Source organism: Leptonychotes weddellii, chromosome 10 (genome assembly GCF_054177405.1).
Source record: "Leptonychotes weddellii isolate Sample4059 chromosome 10, ASM5417740v2, whole genome shotgun sequence".
Lineage (NCBI taxonomy): Eukaryota > Metazoa > Chordata > Mammalia > Carnivora > Phocidae > Leptonychotes > Leptonychotes weddellii.
The window spans coordinates 16356227-16371783 of NC_138378.1; the positions used below are offsets into that span (position 1 = coordinate 16356227).

Consider the following 15557-nt stretch of genomic DNA (forward strand, 5'->3'; position numbering starts at 1 on the left):
TCTACCGGATGTGTCCTCAGGACCCAGGACCAGCCACAGGATATGCGTGTGCATTGTGATGGGGGTAGAGCAAAGAGGGCTCTCTCCCCAACCGACCTCTCTGTTTCTAGGAGAGCTTAGTGATCGACCGGCCTCGAGTGAGAAAGCAGACCAAACACTACAATTCCTTTGAGGAGGATGAGCTCATGGAGTTCTCCGAGCTAGACAGTGACTCAGATGAAAGGCCCACGAGGTCCAGACGCCTCAATGACAAAACCAGGCGCTACCTCCGAGCTGAGTGCTTCCGGGTGGAGAAGAACCTGCTCATCTTTGGGTGGGTATCGGCTTTGCCTATGTGTTACTGTTTTCCAGTCCCTGAGATTTGTCCAGTTTGTCTCTCCCGTCACCTCTAAGAGCTCCGCGCTGATGAAGGGTCTGTTAGAGCAGGAGAGAACTGTGCGTTTTGCTCATGGCCCCCTCAGTCATTGTTCACTCTGCTGCCATATTGTAGACGTGCCATGGTTTTCTCATGTGCTTGTTTCAGCAAATCTCTGTTACTAATTTGCTGCCTGGTACTGATTTCCTGCTCCCCCCCACTCCCCGCCCCCAGGCACGTACGAGGAGTCCGCGCAACAGATGTTACAGTTAGGGCATGATTTGTGCAGGGCTCTGGTTCTGGTAGAAGTAGAAGATTTAGCTTTTGAGAGCTCACCACTGCTTTTGAATACTGCAGCTGGACTCTCTTAATTCCAAATTTATTCCCTGCTCCAAATAGTTTCATCCCTCCCTTGTTAACATTCTGGTGGCTATAGGAAGCTCTCACTGTCCAGGTCACCTTAGTGACATTTGGTGTGCTGCAGCATGTGGTCCTTGGAGGCCTTTCAGGGCTAAGCCCTGAGGGTGATGAGTAGACCCGACAGAGGATGAGAAGCACTCTTGGCTCCTGTTTGTCCTGCAGTGTTGAGGGCACACGTGGCCCTTCCTCTCTCCAATGCCCTTCTGTATTTCCACTCTCAGCTGGGGCCGGTGGAAGGACATCCTGACTCATGGGCGATTCAAGTGGCATCTGAATGAGAAGGACATGGAGATGATTTGCCGGGCCCTGCTGGTATATTGTGTCAAGCATTACAAGGGGGATGAGAAGATCAAGAGTTTCATTTGGGAATTGATCACACCTACCAAAGATGGGCAGGCCCAGACCCTCCAGAACCACTCAGGTGAGCGGTGGCAGGGTCATGCCTGAGAAGCGGGAGCTCCTGTATGCTTCCATCCTTCTGCCTGTGTTGCCCCAGGTTGCTGTGCTTTGGGAGACTTCTCTTTCTCAGATACATTGGAGAATGTTAGCTGTGGGAGAGGAAGGTGATTGCTTCAGTTCTCCCTCAGCATCATCCAGTGTTACGTATACCATCTTGTGGAAGTACAGTGGGCCTTCTTGAGGTTTCCCACGTGCCCGTCCTGTGCACTGACCTGAGCGTCACAGGGTTCCTTCTTTGAACCGGGGTCACACCATGTGCACTATGGTTTTTCTTTTGCATTTCACTATTCTGTCCCAGTCCTACCTGTCTGTGCCTTTTCTTGTGCTGTGCTTTTCCTTCCCTGTGCTTGGCCGTAGCCCACCTTCACGTTTCAGGTTAAGTGTGCCTTTTTTCCTGGCCAGCTTATAAGTTCCCCAAGGGGCACACGTGATGTTCTTGATCTGCCTGGGTAAATTCCTACTGCCTGACTGAACGCTGCTGGAGTTGACTGAGCTGGGGGCCAGGCGTTTCTCCTCACTATTGGCACTGCTTGGTGGACCAAGGAGTGGGGTCTGTCATCCAGGCCACCACGCACAGCCTGGCTGCCTCTTTTCAACCCCAGCCCAGCTCTGTTCTGTTCCCCATGTTTAAGCTGCCTAGGCTCATCTACCTGCCTTTCTGCTACAGGGTTGTCTGCTCCAGTCCCCAGAGGGAGGAAGGGGAAGAAGACAAAGAACCAGCTGCTGCTCCCAGAGTTAAAGAATGCAGACTGGCTGGCCACCTGCAACCCCGAGGTAGTCCTCCATGATGACGGCTATAAGAAACACCTCAAACAGCACTGCAATAAGTGAGTGGGCCCCTCCCCATCCCTGGTGGCAGCTCTACTCACTGTCCAGACTCCTGGGATCCCCACGGGGCTGTGGGAGACTCCCTGATGCTCCTGACCACCATGCAGGGTTTGGAAAGGCAGGATGTGTGGTCTAAGCTGGGTCGGGATCCCTTCACCTAAAGCCTATTTCACTCCTTTAGCAACATCTCTCCCTGCAGAGCCTGGATTCTCTACTAATGCAGCCTGTGCCCCTGAGGGTTTTTCTGACTTGACTCTCTAAATCCAGTTAGGACACTGGTGATTTCATTGTTCTCTCTTCTTCTGCCCCTGAGGTCACATTAGGGAAAGCAGAAGACTAATGGCCACTGCTCTCAGCCTCCCCCCTCCCCCATGCCAAGTTGCTTCCTCTCCTAATGCACTGTTGCTGCTCATGGCCTCCAGGTGTTTGACAGACATGCATTTGAGACGTATCTCTTATATCCCTAGGCCCTAGGCTAGCACCGTGCAGAGGGAGGGATGCAAGGGACACAGTGACAGAAGATGAAACTGCTCTTGTTTGAGCTTGGGGAGGTGGGGCACCCAACCACCAAGCAGTGATGAGCTGTCCCTGGATACTTGCGTCACAGTATGGGGGATCTGTTAGAACTTAAAGGGCCCTTGGAGACCCCTCCCCCCAATCCAGCTTCCTAGGCCTAGGGTGATCTCCCCAGCACTCCTGCTCAGCAGTGAGCAGGCCTCTGCTGCCACACCTCTGGTTATAACCATAGAATTTAAGTGATAAGTAAGAGTTCGTTAATTTCTAAATTAGTATGTTTTGATAGGTTTTTGTTTCCTCCCTGTGACATCATCTAATGGTCCTGTGGTGGTTGTTGGGTTGTATTCTTTTATGGATGAAGTGTGATCCTTGCCCTTCATCTCTCCAAAGCTTTAAAGAGAGGCCTCATGTCCAAAACTGTAATAAAACCTGCACAGAAGTACAGGCTCTTTGGGAAAGAGAATCCAAGGGCACGTGCTTGGTGGTAGAACCTGCCTGGGGCAGGACCTGGTAGCGTGCTCCATGTGACTGACTCAGAGTCACCACAGAGGGGACATGCAGAGGAGGCAGCCTCAGAGCTGAATGGCCATCTCGGAGATGGTAGAACCTGCCTGGGGCAGGACCTGGTAGCGTGCTCCATGTGACTGACTCAGAGTCACCACAGAGGGGACATGCAGAGGAGGCAGCCTCAGAGCTGAATGGCCATCTCGGAGATGGTAGAACCTGCCTGGGGCAGGACCTGGTAGCGTGCTCCATGTGACTGACTCAGAGTCACCACAGAGGGGACATGCAGAAGAGGCAGCCTCAGTAAGAGAGCTCATAGGAGACCTCGCACTGCAAACTAGATGAAGATTCTCTTGTACTTTAAGCAGCCATCTTTCTTGAACAAGTGAGACATGTGGTAAAAAAAATAATAATAATGTTTGAGGAGAAGAATTAATCTGGCAACAGCAAGATGGAATAGGTCAACCTAGAGCTGAATGGCCATCTAGGAGAGTTCTGTCATAATTCAAGTATTGATCATGAGGACCTAGAGAAGGGTGCTGACTAGAGAGTTGGGGAGAAAGGGTCAACTGTGAGACGTGACCAAGGAATAATGTGTAACGACGGGTGATGAGGAATCCATACGCAGCTAACTCCACAATCGTGAACCTCACCAGCTGGGAGGCTAACAGTGCTTGGGCCAGGACAGAATCAAAATCCTTCTATTCACTGAAAGATGCAGAGCAAAACGAAGGACTCGGGTTTTGCCCTGCTGAGTTACAGCAGTAGTATTTGGCTATTCCGTTCACAACTGCACATGGGGGCGTGGAGTGCTGAAAATAGGCTGAGCTGCAGAGGTTGACGTAGAACTTCCCTTGATACCTGCAGAGATGATCACAGATGATGACCAGAACCATTTCGGACCTTTGAGGAAGGCCTGAGCATTTCTAACCACCACCCCCAAGACTTTTCCTGAGTGCATGCCTGATGCTGGGAATTGAAGAATGCAGTAGGGGCGCCTGGCGTGCGACCTTGATCTCGGGGTTGTGAGTTTGAGCCCCACATTGGGTATAGATTACTTAAAAAAAAAAAAAAAAGAATGCAGTAAAGCATTTCTCTGAGTTCAGAGATGCTGACTATTGTTTATTATCCTGAATCTTATGGAGACTGCTGTCCTCTTTAGTTCTGGCTCAGGAAGAGTCAGAGACTCCGAGCCAACAGGGACTTGCAGCTCTTCCACTCAGCATGGGAGTTCTGTGGGCAGTCCCCTGACAGGGAATCTTCAGCCTGTGCTTTAGCCTTCCCGCTGATGGGAGCTTACCATTTCTCAGCAGGGCTCATTTAATTACCAGATGATTCTAATTAATTGTCCTTCTGTATATTGAATCTAAAATCTGCTTCCTTGAAACTTCCACCCACTGATCTTGAGTCCTGGTTCTGCCCTGAGGCGCGTTGGAGAACAGGCAGACTTTTCATCAAAACTGGACTGTGAGCTTTTAGAATTGTAGGCTCTGTTAGCAAAGGTATTGCCATTCCAATATCAGATAAAGGTTAAGACAGGCTGTTCGGTCAGGACTGCATGGATTTAAATCCCAGCCCTCTTACCTGTCAGCAGGTGCATTACTTAACCTCTTTGTGCCTTCTTTCTTTCATCTAGAAAATGAAGATGATAATAGTCCCATCTCTTAGCGCTGCTATTTGGATTAAGGGAGCTAACACGCTGCCAGTAGTAAGTGCTCAAAGCATTGTTCAGTAGTAGCAGTAGTATAGTATTTAGGGATAGGAAATTGTCATCAAAAGAACTTTAAAAATTTTTAAAAATAACTGCTTCGGATCCAAGCTATAAGTCAGGAGAGTGGTCATCCGTTTGGGGGTGGGAGTAGTGACTGGAAGGGGACCCAGGGAGCCTTCTGCTGACATGTTCTGCTTCCTGATTGGGGTCCTGGATTCACAGGTGTGTTCAGTTTGTGGAAATTCATCAAGCTGTACGTTTATCTCCTGGAAATATAGTTCATATCAACAAAATGTTGTGGAGTTTCTGTTTTTTTCAAGAAAGAGATAAAGGAAAGAGGAATAATGCCACCCAAATATTAATGGGTTTTGTTTGACTAAGGGTATTACAGATCTACTCCAGTTCTCCTTCACTTTGAGTTTAGATGTCAACTGGGATTATCCTCTCATTCAGGGAGGGTTGCCCCATCTGTCCTCTGAGTTGATTTGCTTCTCATTTGGAGAAAAGTGAATACTACTCGGTTTAAATTCTTTTCCCTCATGCTGTAGATATTTCCAAGTACCAGCACATCTCTGTTTAGAGAAATAGAGACAGCTCTGTCTTTCATTTTCAGGAAAGCCTTCTTCCAATTGGGCTAGATCTAACCAGGCAGGAATTCCATACCTAAGGCCTCCTCGTTCCATTTCTTACTGAGGAGGCCAGCGGCTACTGTCAGCAAGGTAGAAGGATCAGTGGCTGTTGTAAATTCTTAGAGTTGTTATTGTCTGAGCTTTAAAAAAACAAATCTCAAAATTATTTGAGTTGATTGACAGCTGAGGTAAGGAATGGCATACCAGAAAGATAAGGGCGTTTTTTCCATTCTGAAAATTCTAACTTGTGTGTTGCCACCTACTACTTGAGCCCACGGTGGCACTTTATGTGTTTTTTAAAAATTGTCAAAAAAAACCTTTCCTCCCACGTCCAGTTCCTGTTTCCCCCTCCAGAGGCAATCACTGCTAACCTGGTTCTTCCAGAGATATTCTGGGCATGGACCAGCTTAGGTGAATGTATAGCCTCCTTTTATCTTCCCTAAAATAACACACATTTTACATGCTATTTGTGCTCTGTGCTCTCTTTCTCTCTCTCTTTAAAATAACTTAAATGGAGGTCAGTTCATATGTATGTAATGGGCCTTCATTTTTAATAGCTGGCCTTTATTCTTTCCTGGTTTTGAACAAGTTACAAGTCCTCTTCGAAACCTCTTGGCAGCTCTGCTGCACATAGGAAGCATCTCCTTGACCCTGGTAGACTTCTCCGTGCCTTCCCCAACCCTCGACCCCCTGGTCCTCTTCTGCACAGTAAGTCTTTCCTGGTTGGGCTCACTTCACACTCAGATGCTGTAGGCCCCTCAAGGACAGAGCTAAATCGCTTACTTCCGTCATGTGCCTCACAGGACCCAGCGTGGTGCAGAGCACACAGGAGTTGCCCAATAAATACTTGCTTAATCGCCTTGTCTCGAGTGTGTTTGGTGCCTGCCCTTGGAGCTTGAGTGTGCTCCGTGCAAAATCCAGGGAACTGAGCACCTCGGGAGAGAAGACGTGATTCTATTCTGGCAGTATTGCCGTGAATATCCATTTTAACTGTGTGCAAGTGAAACTGAAAACAGCACCATTCAACATGACCTACTCTTCGGTAGATTAGTAAACTTTAACCAGCCTCTTGGAGGGCAGCGCTGCCCCAGAGGTCATTGTGGGAGGGTTGAGTACTCTTTTATAGACCAGGAGGAACAGTGTTTCTGCTGCCGCCCATGGCTAACAGGGTGACCTAGCAGATGATGGTGAGATATGTTTTTCTGTGTAAAGGGGGATAGTCACAGTAGCATCTGTCATCAGTACCTTGGGTTTTGTTTTTCTAGTGCTTTCTCATATATTACTTCACGTCACTAATAACATGGGAACACCCAGAATTTCCCTGTGTCCACTTGGGGGTCGCAACTTACAGGCAGCTCGTGGTTCTGATACCTTTGCATTAATGTGTTCACCTTTCACAGGGTACTTTTGCGAGTCCGGATGCTGTACTACCTAAAAGCTGAAATACTGGGAGAGGCAGCTGAGAAAGCGTTTGAAGGAACCCCTGCCAGGTAAACCAAACCAACTGGAGCTCTCAGAGCTCAGTGCTAAAGAGCTGCCACATGGTGCCTGTTCGTGCAGATGGACAAAGCTGCCTGTGCTTCTGGAGGCCCGTGTCCACACCCAGCCCGGGGTCAGTTACCTACATGGTAGAGTGGGCAGGTCCCCTACACATGAAATGAAGGAGAAATTCATTTCTCTACGGCACAGCTTTTGGTGAGGTTTTGAGTTAGTTTGCTTTTCCAGATGGTGTTGTAACATTGGTTTGAACAGTTATTTCCCTGCCTTAACTAGTCGTTGTGGGATGAGTATTCATACTCTGATATGTTTGGTCCGACGGGTGTGCCCTGGGCATTTTGCTCAGAATCCCACTCTTGGCCGTAGTGCCCTTCCACATTTGAGCAGTTCTCTGTATTTGCTAATCATACTAGTAATACCTGGTGCCCTGTTTGATTGTTTGCACCTTAGTTTTGTAAATTAGTGTTTCCAAAGGATTCCAAAGTAGAATCCTGTGGGAATCTCCCAAGATTTCAGAGAATGAGGCCGCCGTGCTCCCAGCTACCAACCACTTGATGAAACAGGACAGCCTCCTTCACCCCTAGACATGCTATTTGCTCTAGTCCTGTACAATGCCTATCATTCCCGGAGAAAACCAGAAAGAATGGTATTTCAGCTTTGCTTTGAGATTACCTGTGGCCATGGTTTCTTCTTCCTCTTTCTTTCTTTTTTTTTAAAGATTTTATTTATTTGACAGAGACATAGTGAGAGAGGGAACACAAGTAGGGGGAGAGGGAGGAGCAAACTCCCTGCTGAGCAGGGAGCCGATGCAGGGCTCGATCCCAGGACTCTGAGATCATGACCTGAGCCTAAGGTAGACGCTTAATGACTGAGCCACCCAGGCGCCCCTTTCCTCTTTCTTTCCATTGGACAGTGCCAATGGCTTTAGCGGTGATGGGGGTGGGACGGGGCATTAAAGGAGAGAGGTAAAGGACAATTTGTAATCAGGAGCAACCATTACAAACTTGATAATATTTTCTGTAGTTGCTATAGTCATTTCTAATGGGTATAGGGAGGTTGAGTGTTTTGGTAAGGAGATTCAATTTATGAATCATAAAAATGCAGCAGAATTCAACCTGATCTGGCAGAAATAATCTATCTGAACTTTCTCATCCCGCTCTGCTTTCTTAGAACATGTAGATGGAAGGAGCTAGATAGAACACGGAGAGTCCATTACCCACGCCCTTCCTTCCTTTCCTCTGCCCTCCTCAATCTTGGCTGTCAGTGCATGAGGAATGAATAGCATTTCATCCCAGAAAAGTCATTTAGCTCCTGGCAGCACCCTGGCAGAGCAGTGGGCCCTACAGTGGAGCCAGAAAGGGAGCACTGGCTGGAATGGTAGGGCCATGGACCACTATTCCCACAGAGGGAGCTGGGCCTGGGGAGGGGCAGTTAGCCGTGTGTCACAAGAAGAATAGCCTGATGGAAGAAGAAACTTCAGATGCTACAGAGGAGCCATCCCAGACAGCTGGGAGGTGGGAGAGAGGAGCCATCAGGTGGATTTCTCTCCCCAGACCCAAAGCCTTAAAGAGTAAGGACTGCGCTCAGACAAATGAAGACAGTGAGCTAAGGGTCCGTGTGAGCTTTCAGAACATGGACAGAGTTCAGTGAGGGGCTGATGGTACAGGCCTGCTAGTCCTATAGGCCTCCCCCTTAGGGCACATTATGTCTGTCCCTTTGGCCAGGAGCAGTGCAGTTGGTGATGAGTTTTGACCCAGTAGACCGCTGCCACCTACTGTGGGACCTCTCCTCTGAAAGGCTGTCTTCATACCCCAGCATGTACCGGTGCTGACTGTCTTATTCTCAAACACTGCTTGAGATCTCTACATGTTGAACCAAGATGATTTGGGGACTTTACAGCATTTGATTCTGTATGAATTTGACCATGTGGAAGATGTTCTACCTTCAGTTGACCAATAGATTGATGGCTTTTGCTGTGGTTCTCAACTGAAGATGGATATCTACATTTTACATGTGGACCCCAAAGCCCCACCCAGACTTACTGATGGGTTCTCCAAGAGGTGCTTCCGGGTTCTGTTTCGAAGCCTGGAAATCAAGTACATATGTGGAAATAATTCACTGGAGGAGGGTGATGGAAAGTCCTGGTTAGGAAACCGTGGCCCACAGCCTCCTAAGTCCTTGTAACTTCAGCCTCTTAGCATGCCACTAGGGATGTGGCTTAATACCAGGGCTCAGCCAGTAGTTCTTGCATTGTTTTGTGTCTGTGTTGAAGGAACTCTGAGTCTACGCCCTTCCTTCCACAGGGAACTAGAAGTGCCTCTGCCTGACATTGACTACGTGGAGATCCCAGTGGATTGGTGGGACGCTGAGGCCGATAAGTCCCTTCTGATAGGCGTGTTCAAACATGGTGTGTATTTCAGTGAATGCTCTGTCTTTCCTGAGAAACTCCATAACCTGCCGCACATCTCTGGTAGAAAGTAGCCTCACCTCTGTCCTCTCAGATGAATGTGTGAGTCATGAAAATATGGTGAGTGTTCATAATATCGGTGAGGAGCTTCACAAGGGCTGCTATGGTTACAAAGAGCCTGTCCATGCTGTCGGGCCTTGGACTGCCTCACTCTTCTTCACTCTTAGAGTCCCAGTGCCTGGCCTAGTTCCTGGCACACAGTAGACACGTAGCATTTCTTGAGTGAAGGAATAAATAGGGAAAATGTTAGGTTTTAGCATTTCGTGTGTATGTAGAATCCTAAGATCATTCTAGACAATCTACACATTCCTAGTATGTATCTTTTTGCCCCATTGGTATAAAAATTTAAGAATACAAAATGGTATGAACATTTTTTTAAAAATGTGGTAACTAAGAGTCCAGGGGACTGAGAGAGGTTTTGAATAGCTTGGGAAAACTGAAATAAGTACCGCCTTTCTTCACTTCTGGCACTGTCCTGAGCACCTGCCCTTGCCCTCAGCCAGCAGTCAAGGTGAATGATGGAAGCGCCACATGATAGTCATTGTCATGTACCTGGTGGATACCTTCCCTGCCTGGTGAATTAACTGAAATCTTAAACTGGAGAGCAGGATTCAAAGTGGAAAGAGTTGGTCATACCAGACTTTCACTGTCAGCTCTGCCAGTTAGTAAATTTAAGACCTTGAGCAAATCATAAATTCTCTGACCAGTTTCCTCGCCTGTACCATGGAGAGAGTATCGAAACAGCCTACCTGGAGTGTTGTTTGAAGATTCAATGAGACCATGTATGTAGACTGCCTAGGGCAGGGCTAGGCAGTAGATAGAAGCGGAGGAGATGTTTAGTGCTGTTTTGCTGTTACTTACTGCTCTCCCTTTGGAAAGTTAACTTTCTCAGATATGCCTAATCAGTAGAATTCAACATTTGGAGGCCAACCAATCACGTTTACTTAACAACTATGCCTATACTTACTTTAATGAGGAATCCCCTCAACGCTTGGATTCTGGTGTTACAGTGGGAGATCCAGTGCTCCCCAGAGCCCTTTGTCAAACTGCTGGGGTTAGGATGAGCAGTGCTATCCATTAGAGCTACCTGTGATGATGGAGGAAATGTCCTATCTATCTCTGCACTGTCCACTATGGAATCCACCAGCCACATGTGACTGTTGAATACTTCCGAGATATGATTGGTACATCCAAGCAACTATATTTCTAATTTTATGTAATTTTAAGGAACTGAAATTTAAATAATCACATGTGGTTCCTCTTTTGGACAGTGCAGGGCTGGAACTCAGCTCTGAAGTGGTAAGAAGAAACATATGACCTCTCTGTTAAGCACAAGGAACCACAGTGCAACCAAAACTTGGTTTAATCTAATTTGGGAAAGAACCCAGAGACAAGTTGCTAGAAGCAGCCAAATTCAGAGCATCTGAACTTGTTGTGGAAGAAAGTCCATTGGCCCTGTGTCTCATTTCAGTGGTAGTTTTAGGGCACATAGCCATACCTTGGTGGAGAGAACGTGATGTGGAAAGGGAATACAACATGAAGTCCCGGCAGTATGGCAGACAGAATCTACATGCTTCCCCTCCGACCCTCCTCCGACCCAGCACACACACACCACAGACATACAGAAAGCCTGGGTGGGTTAGGACGATAATGTGAAATTACCTAGCTGCACATGAAACAAATAAAGGAAAATCCCCGAATGAAGAGGTCACTTAAAGCCAGAGCTGAAAGCTCACTGATAGGACAGCAAGCCAAAGAGACTGGGTTTTTAATGCCCACACAGAAAATGGAAACAAGCCCCTCCAGGAAAGGAGGGCAAGAGAACGCTCTTTGGCCCAGGGAAGCGGAGATAGAAGAACATACTCCTGAGAGATAGATGGAGACATGAAAGAGATGAGGTGGAAGAGAGAAGGCGGTTGCCATGTAAAGCAGGATGTGCCAGGCAAGTACTAACAACAAACCAGAAACAAAACACATATGACCCATAAGACCATATGGCAAAGTCCGTATCCTACAAAAGGTCTTTAAGGAAAGAAGGATAGTTTGGGATAAAGAGGGTCTTTACACGGTGATGATGGGTGTAATTCATCAGGAAAATGTGGCTAACAGTGTGGCCTCAGAATACGTCAGAGGACGGAACTCTAGGGGGCTCAAGACCCCTTCTCTCCTAAGAAAGGCAAGTTAACACTGGCACCAAACCTATTAGCTTTTTCATCCCTGAGCAAGGTTTAGGGTAGTAGGATTAAGCAATTGATCTCTCTTAGTCTTATATTAGGAATGTTCAAGGGTCAACCAGATGGTGTCTAAGGTCACTTCCATATCTAAAACTCCTCTACTCTACGAAGCATTTTGGGAGGGTATGAGTTGATCTTTCCTAAGTGTTTTCCTGAGTACACCCATGAGGTCTTAAGATGATGCATCACCCGTTCCATTCAGATTTCCCCAGATTGCCAGTTGAGGTGAACTCAGTAGTCAGAGTCAGGGCTGAGGGCATGTGCCTGATGCCTGAAGTGGCTGACTGTGGCATATGATGACTTCAGACACACTGTAAAGTATACCCAGTGCTAGGGGACTGGACCTAAACCACACATGCACACCCAGCTCACTCTTGCACAGAACCAGCCCTGTTTAGTTGGATGTTAACATTGGATCTACCCAGACTGCATTGGACAGATGCCTGTGGCTGGCTTCATGGACTCATCCTCCTTGGAGTCTTCCAGAATACAGATCAGATCCTCCCCCTGACTGGATGCTGCCCATCAGACATCCCATGAGCATAGGCTTAGACCCGTCCTCATCTAGGTAACACACCTGACCACACCTGTGTAACTTAGCCCACACAACAGGTCTTACCAGGTGATAGTCAGGCTCCCAGATACCCAGCAGCTGGTAGAGATATGACATTTTCAGAAAGCCAGGCTATCTGGTGTTCACTTTTCAGGAAGTCGTGTCAGGAAGCCCTCTGCCTCGCCTCTGTCCTATGGAGGCCTAAGTAGGAGCTGTGCTGCTGCCACCATTTTTTTTTGTGAAGAAACACAGCCACCCATTGTCTGAAGTTCTGTGGCTCCTGCAGGCCACCCCAGACATACCCTGCCACAGCCCTACTTAGATCAGAAGGGTAGAGCCATGGTTCCATCTCCGAGCTGACCCCGTGGGAGAATTGCCTGCACCTTTGGTGGTTTGCAGCAAGAAGGGCCCATAGCAAACGTATTCCGAATGATGCTCTCGATAGCTCTCTGTTGCATTAACTGACTATGGCCCCCTAAGGCAGCCTGGATTTATGCAATTTTTATTAAGATAGGAAGTATCGTATTTTTGTTGACCTTCTTAGAAAGGGGCTTCTAGACTGAAGAGGCAAGCAGCCCCCGCCCCTCAAAGGCTGTCATCTACTATGTGTTTATTGGCATTGCTCTTAGAGTGCCTACAACTCAAAGGGCAGTTGTTGGGGTTTTCTAAGGGACTGAATCAGTCACTCCTCCTTGCCTCCAGCTTCATAGCTCAGTGAGAAATAGGAATGCAGAATCTGTCTAGACTTCAGACCTCCACAAGACAAGAGAAAGTCTGCAGAGTAGAAGCGTAGCCAGGTAGTAGGCTGCCAGAAGAATCTTGTCAAGCAGAGAGCACATGAGGGCAGGACACATGGACAGTGAGCCTCCCTCAGGAGGAAAGGGCTGGTGGGGAAAGCTTTCAGCCTCTCACCTATTAGGTGAAGCACCCCTCTTTTCATGGGGAGCAGAACGTGGAGATAGCAGGAATTTCCTCAAGGCAGCAGGAACATTGAGGATGTTTCTGTTTTGCAGAGAACTGGGGTAGAACACGGGGAGAAGGTGCGAATGGCTCTTTCTATTTCTACAATGATTATTGGAAGAGAATCTGGACAAAACTGACTCATCCAATCTTTTGTTGTGCGTGTATGGTGTTAGGCCCCACACTAGATACTGAATGTGTAATGATGAGAAAAAACTTTTCCTAAGGAGCCCACCATCTCATGAGAGAGACTGACCATAATCAAATAATTGCCCTAAGGAATAGTGAATAAAGAGCATAAGGCATCACAGTCTCCTGCCGTATGCCTCAGGTGGGCAGCGCCTGTCATTGAGATAGCAGAAGAGTTCCTTTGGATTAAAAGGTGAAGTACCTGCAGCTCCTCAGAGACAGAGTACCAGCTGCTGCCTACAGGGTGGAGGACAGAACTACACCCACAGCGCTGATGGAACAAAAACCAAGGAAGCAAAATACCCAACAAAGTAAAATCCAGTTTGTTGTTAGCACCCATGCTGGTCCCCCATCCTATGACAGGCCCTCTCTATGCCTACAACAGAGCTGGGAATGGACCTTGTTCCTGGGAGCAACGTGGGAAGGGTTTTGACCATCTTGAAAGCATTTACCCCAAGAAAGTTGGCTATAACGATAGATTTGGATCTTTTCTGTGACCAAATCCTGTCTCGTTATCAAATTACATTCAACTCAATAAAAAAAATAATAAATTCTCATGCCTGGGATTATCAAAGTGAAAGTGATATTATTTCATTGTTTTGGCTCCCTTTCAAGGGTCTCCTCTGAGTCGAATATGCTCATTCTCTGTTTGGCTTTGGGGATGTGGTGAGGGGTAATTCCAAAGCCCTGGCCAGTGGATTAGTATTTCATACTGAGTTGGTGAATATGGACGCAATAAATCATTTTTAATCTGATTAACAAGCACAGTAGTCCTCCTTGTATTTTATCCCCTGCATCCATCACTTGGTTCAATTCTGTTTCTAAGACAAGGGATAGAATCAGACTATCAGAAAACAAAGCCCATCCCGGAGGTAACAAGATGTCCAGAGTTGGGGGTTGAGAGGAAGAAGTTGCAAAAGCAACTTGTGTGATTCCCTTTGCTGTCCAAGAGAAGTAAACAAGTGAGCATTATTGCGTCTATACCTCGTGTCTCTTCACAGACACAGAATATTTACGTCAGCTTTTATTTTTGGTCAAACACTTAACTCATTGGGCATCTACTTTAGCTCAAGGATCTTCCTCGGATAGGAAATCTTATAGGATTCGATTAATCTTAAATAGTGTTTTTGATTGCTTTATTTTTCACTTAACAAGGAAAACAAAATGATTGTGCAGGGCCCAGGGTAGATTTTGTGAGTTCTAACATGCCTCTGACATTTCTCATTATCCCTGAGCAGGGTATGAGAGGTACAATGCCATGCGAGCAGACCCAGCACTTTGCTTCCTGGAGAAAGTTGGGATGCCAGATGAGAAGTCCCTTTCTGCAGAACAGGGTGTTACGGATGGGACCCCAGACATTCCTGACAGGTGAGCCATCTGTGATATGACATGTTACGCCGTGAATCTCTGACCCCCTCCGTGGATACCCAGCATTCTCACAGTCTCTCCCTCACAGCCCAGCATGTCCCTTCAGTCTTGCCATGCTGGAACCATTCTCCAAAGTCGCTGCATTAGTTACATCCTGTTACGCCTCAGGCCTTTTCCTTGACTTCTGAGCACTTTGAACCAAACACCAGTTCCTGTACCTCATGGGTTCCTCGAGCTGCCCACCATCCTACCCTCCTCATCTCTTATCTGGTCAGAGGATTCTTGAGGAAGAATTCAGACCTCTCATACCTGGTGGAAAGCTAAGAGGCACTGCAACTACGGGCTTCATGACCTGCAATGCCTCAGATGAAATTCTGGCATTATTTAAGAATGCATTATCCATGCATAAGGTGAATTTAGGAGCCACTGCATGATGGCTGTGGCATCTAGGCCTTGTTTATGGGTTGTGTACAAAAAAGTATAGAAGCATCTCCTCTGGCTGAGTTTTACTTACTGTTGGCATAACCCCCAAATGTGTAAATTAATTAGAAAGCTAAATAAACATCCAGGAACTGTGAACTGTGGTGCTCCAACACACACACACACACTTGGGAAACATTGTATCTCTTAGCTTGGGTTTGGTAAGCTTTGAACTGATCTTCTTCCCAAAAGTAGCAGATACTGCTTTGCATTGCCTAGGGCTGTAGCCAGACCTCGCCAGGAGGGCCTGCACTGCCAGGAGCTCCTAACTACCTGCTAAGGCCAAGAAAAGGTTGAAATGCATTTTCCATCTGTCCTTAACCCGTAATGAACACTTTAGCTACCATAGCACTCTGTGCTCCAAAGAGAAATTTCCTCTGTGGAGAC

The 15557-nt window shown here is 47.2% G+C and overlaps 1 protein-coding gene across 6 annotated transcripts in view; it reads left to right on the forward strand.

Annotated features, from left to right (window-relative positions):
* Nucleotides 1-15557, forward strand: part of CHD6 (chromodomain helicase DNA binding protein 6) — a 196162-nt gene that overhangs the window by 142940 nt on the left and 37665 nt on the right. For all 6 annotated transcript variants that reach the window (XM_081832767.1, XM_081832770.1, XM_081832768.1 and 3 more), the window contains 6 exons: nucleotides 111-313; nucleotides 997-1196; nucleotides 1902-2061; nucleotides 6823-6912; nucleotides 9223-9326; nucleotides 14561-14690. In XM_081832767.1, coding sequence (XP_081688893.1) covers nucleotides 111-313; nucleotides 997-1196; nucleotides 1902-2061; nucleotides 6823-6912; nucleotides 9223-9326; nucleotides 14561-14690 — 887 coding nt within the window. The remainder of the gene's footprint in view (nucleotides 1-110; nucleotides 314-996; nucleotides 1197-1901; nucleotides 2062-6822; nucleotides 6913-9222; nucleotides 9327-14560; nucleotides 14691-15557) is intronic.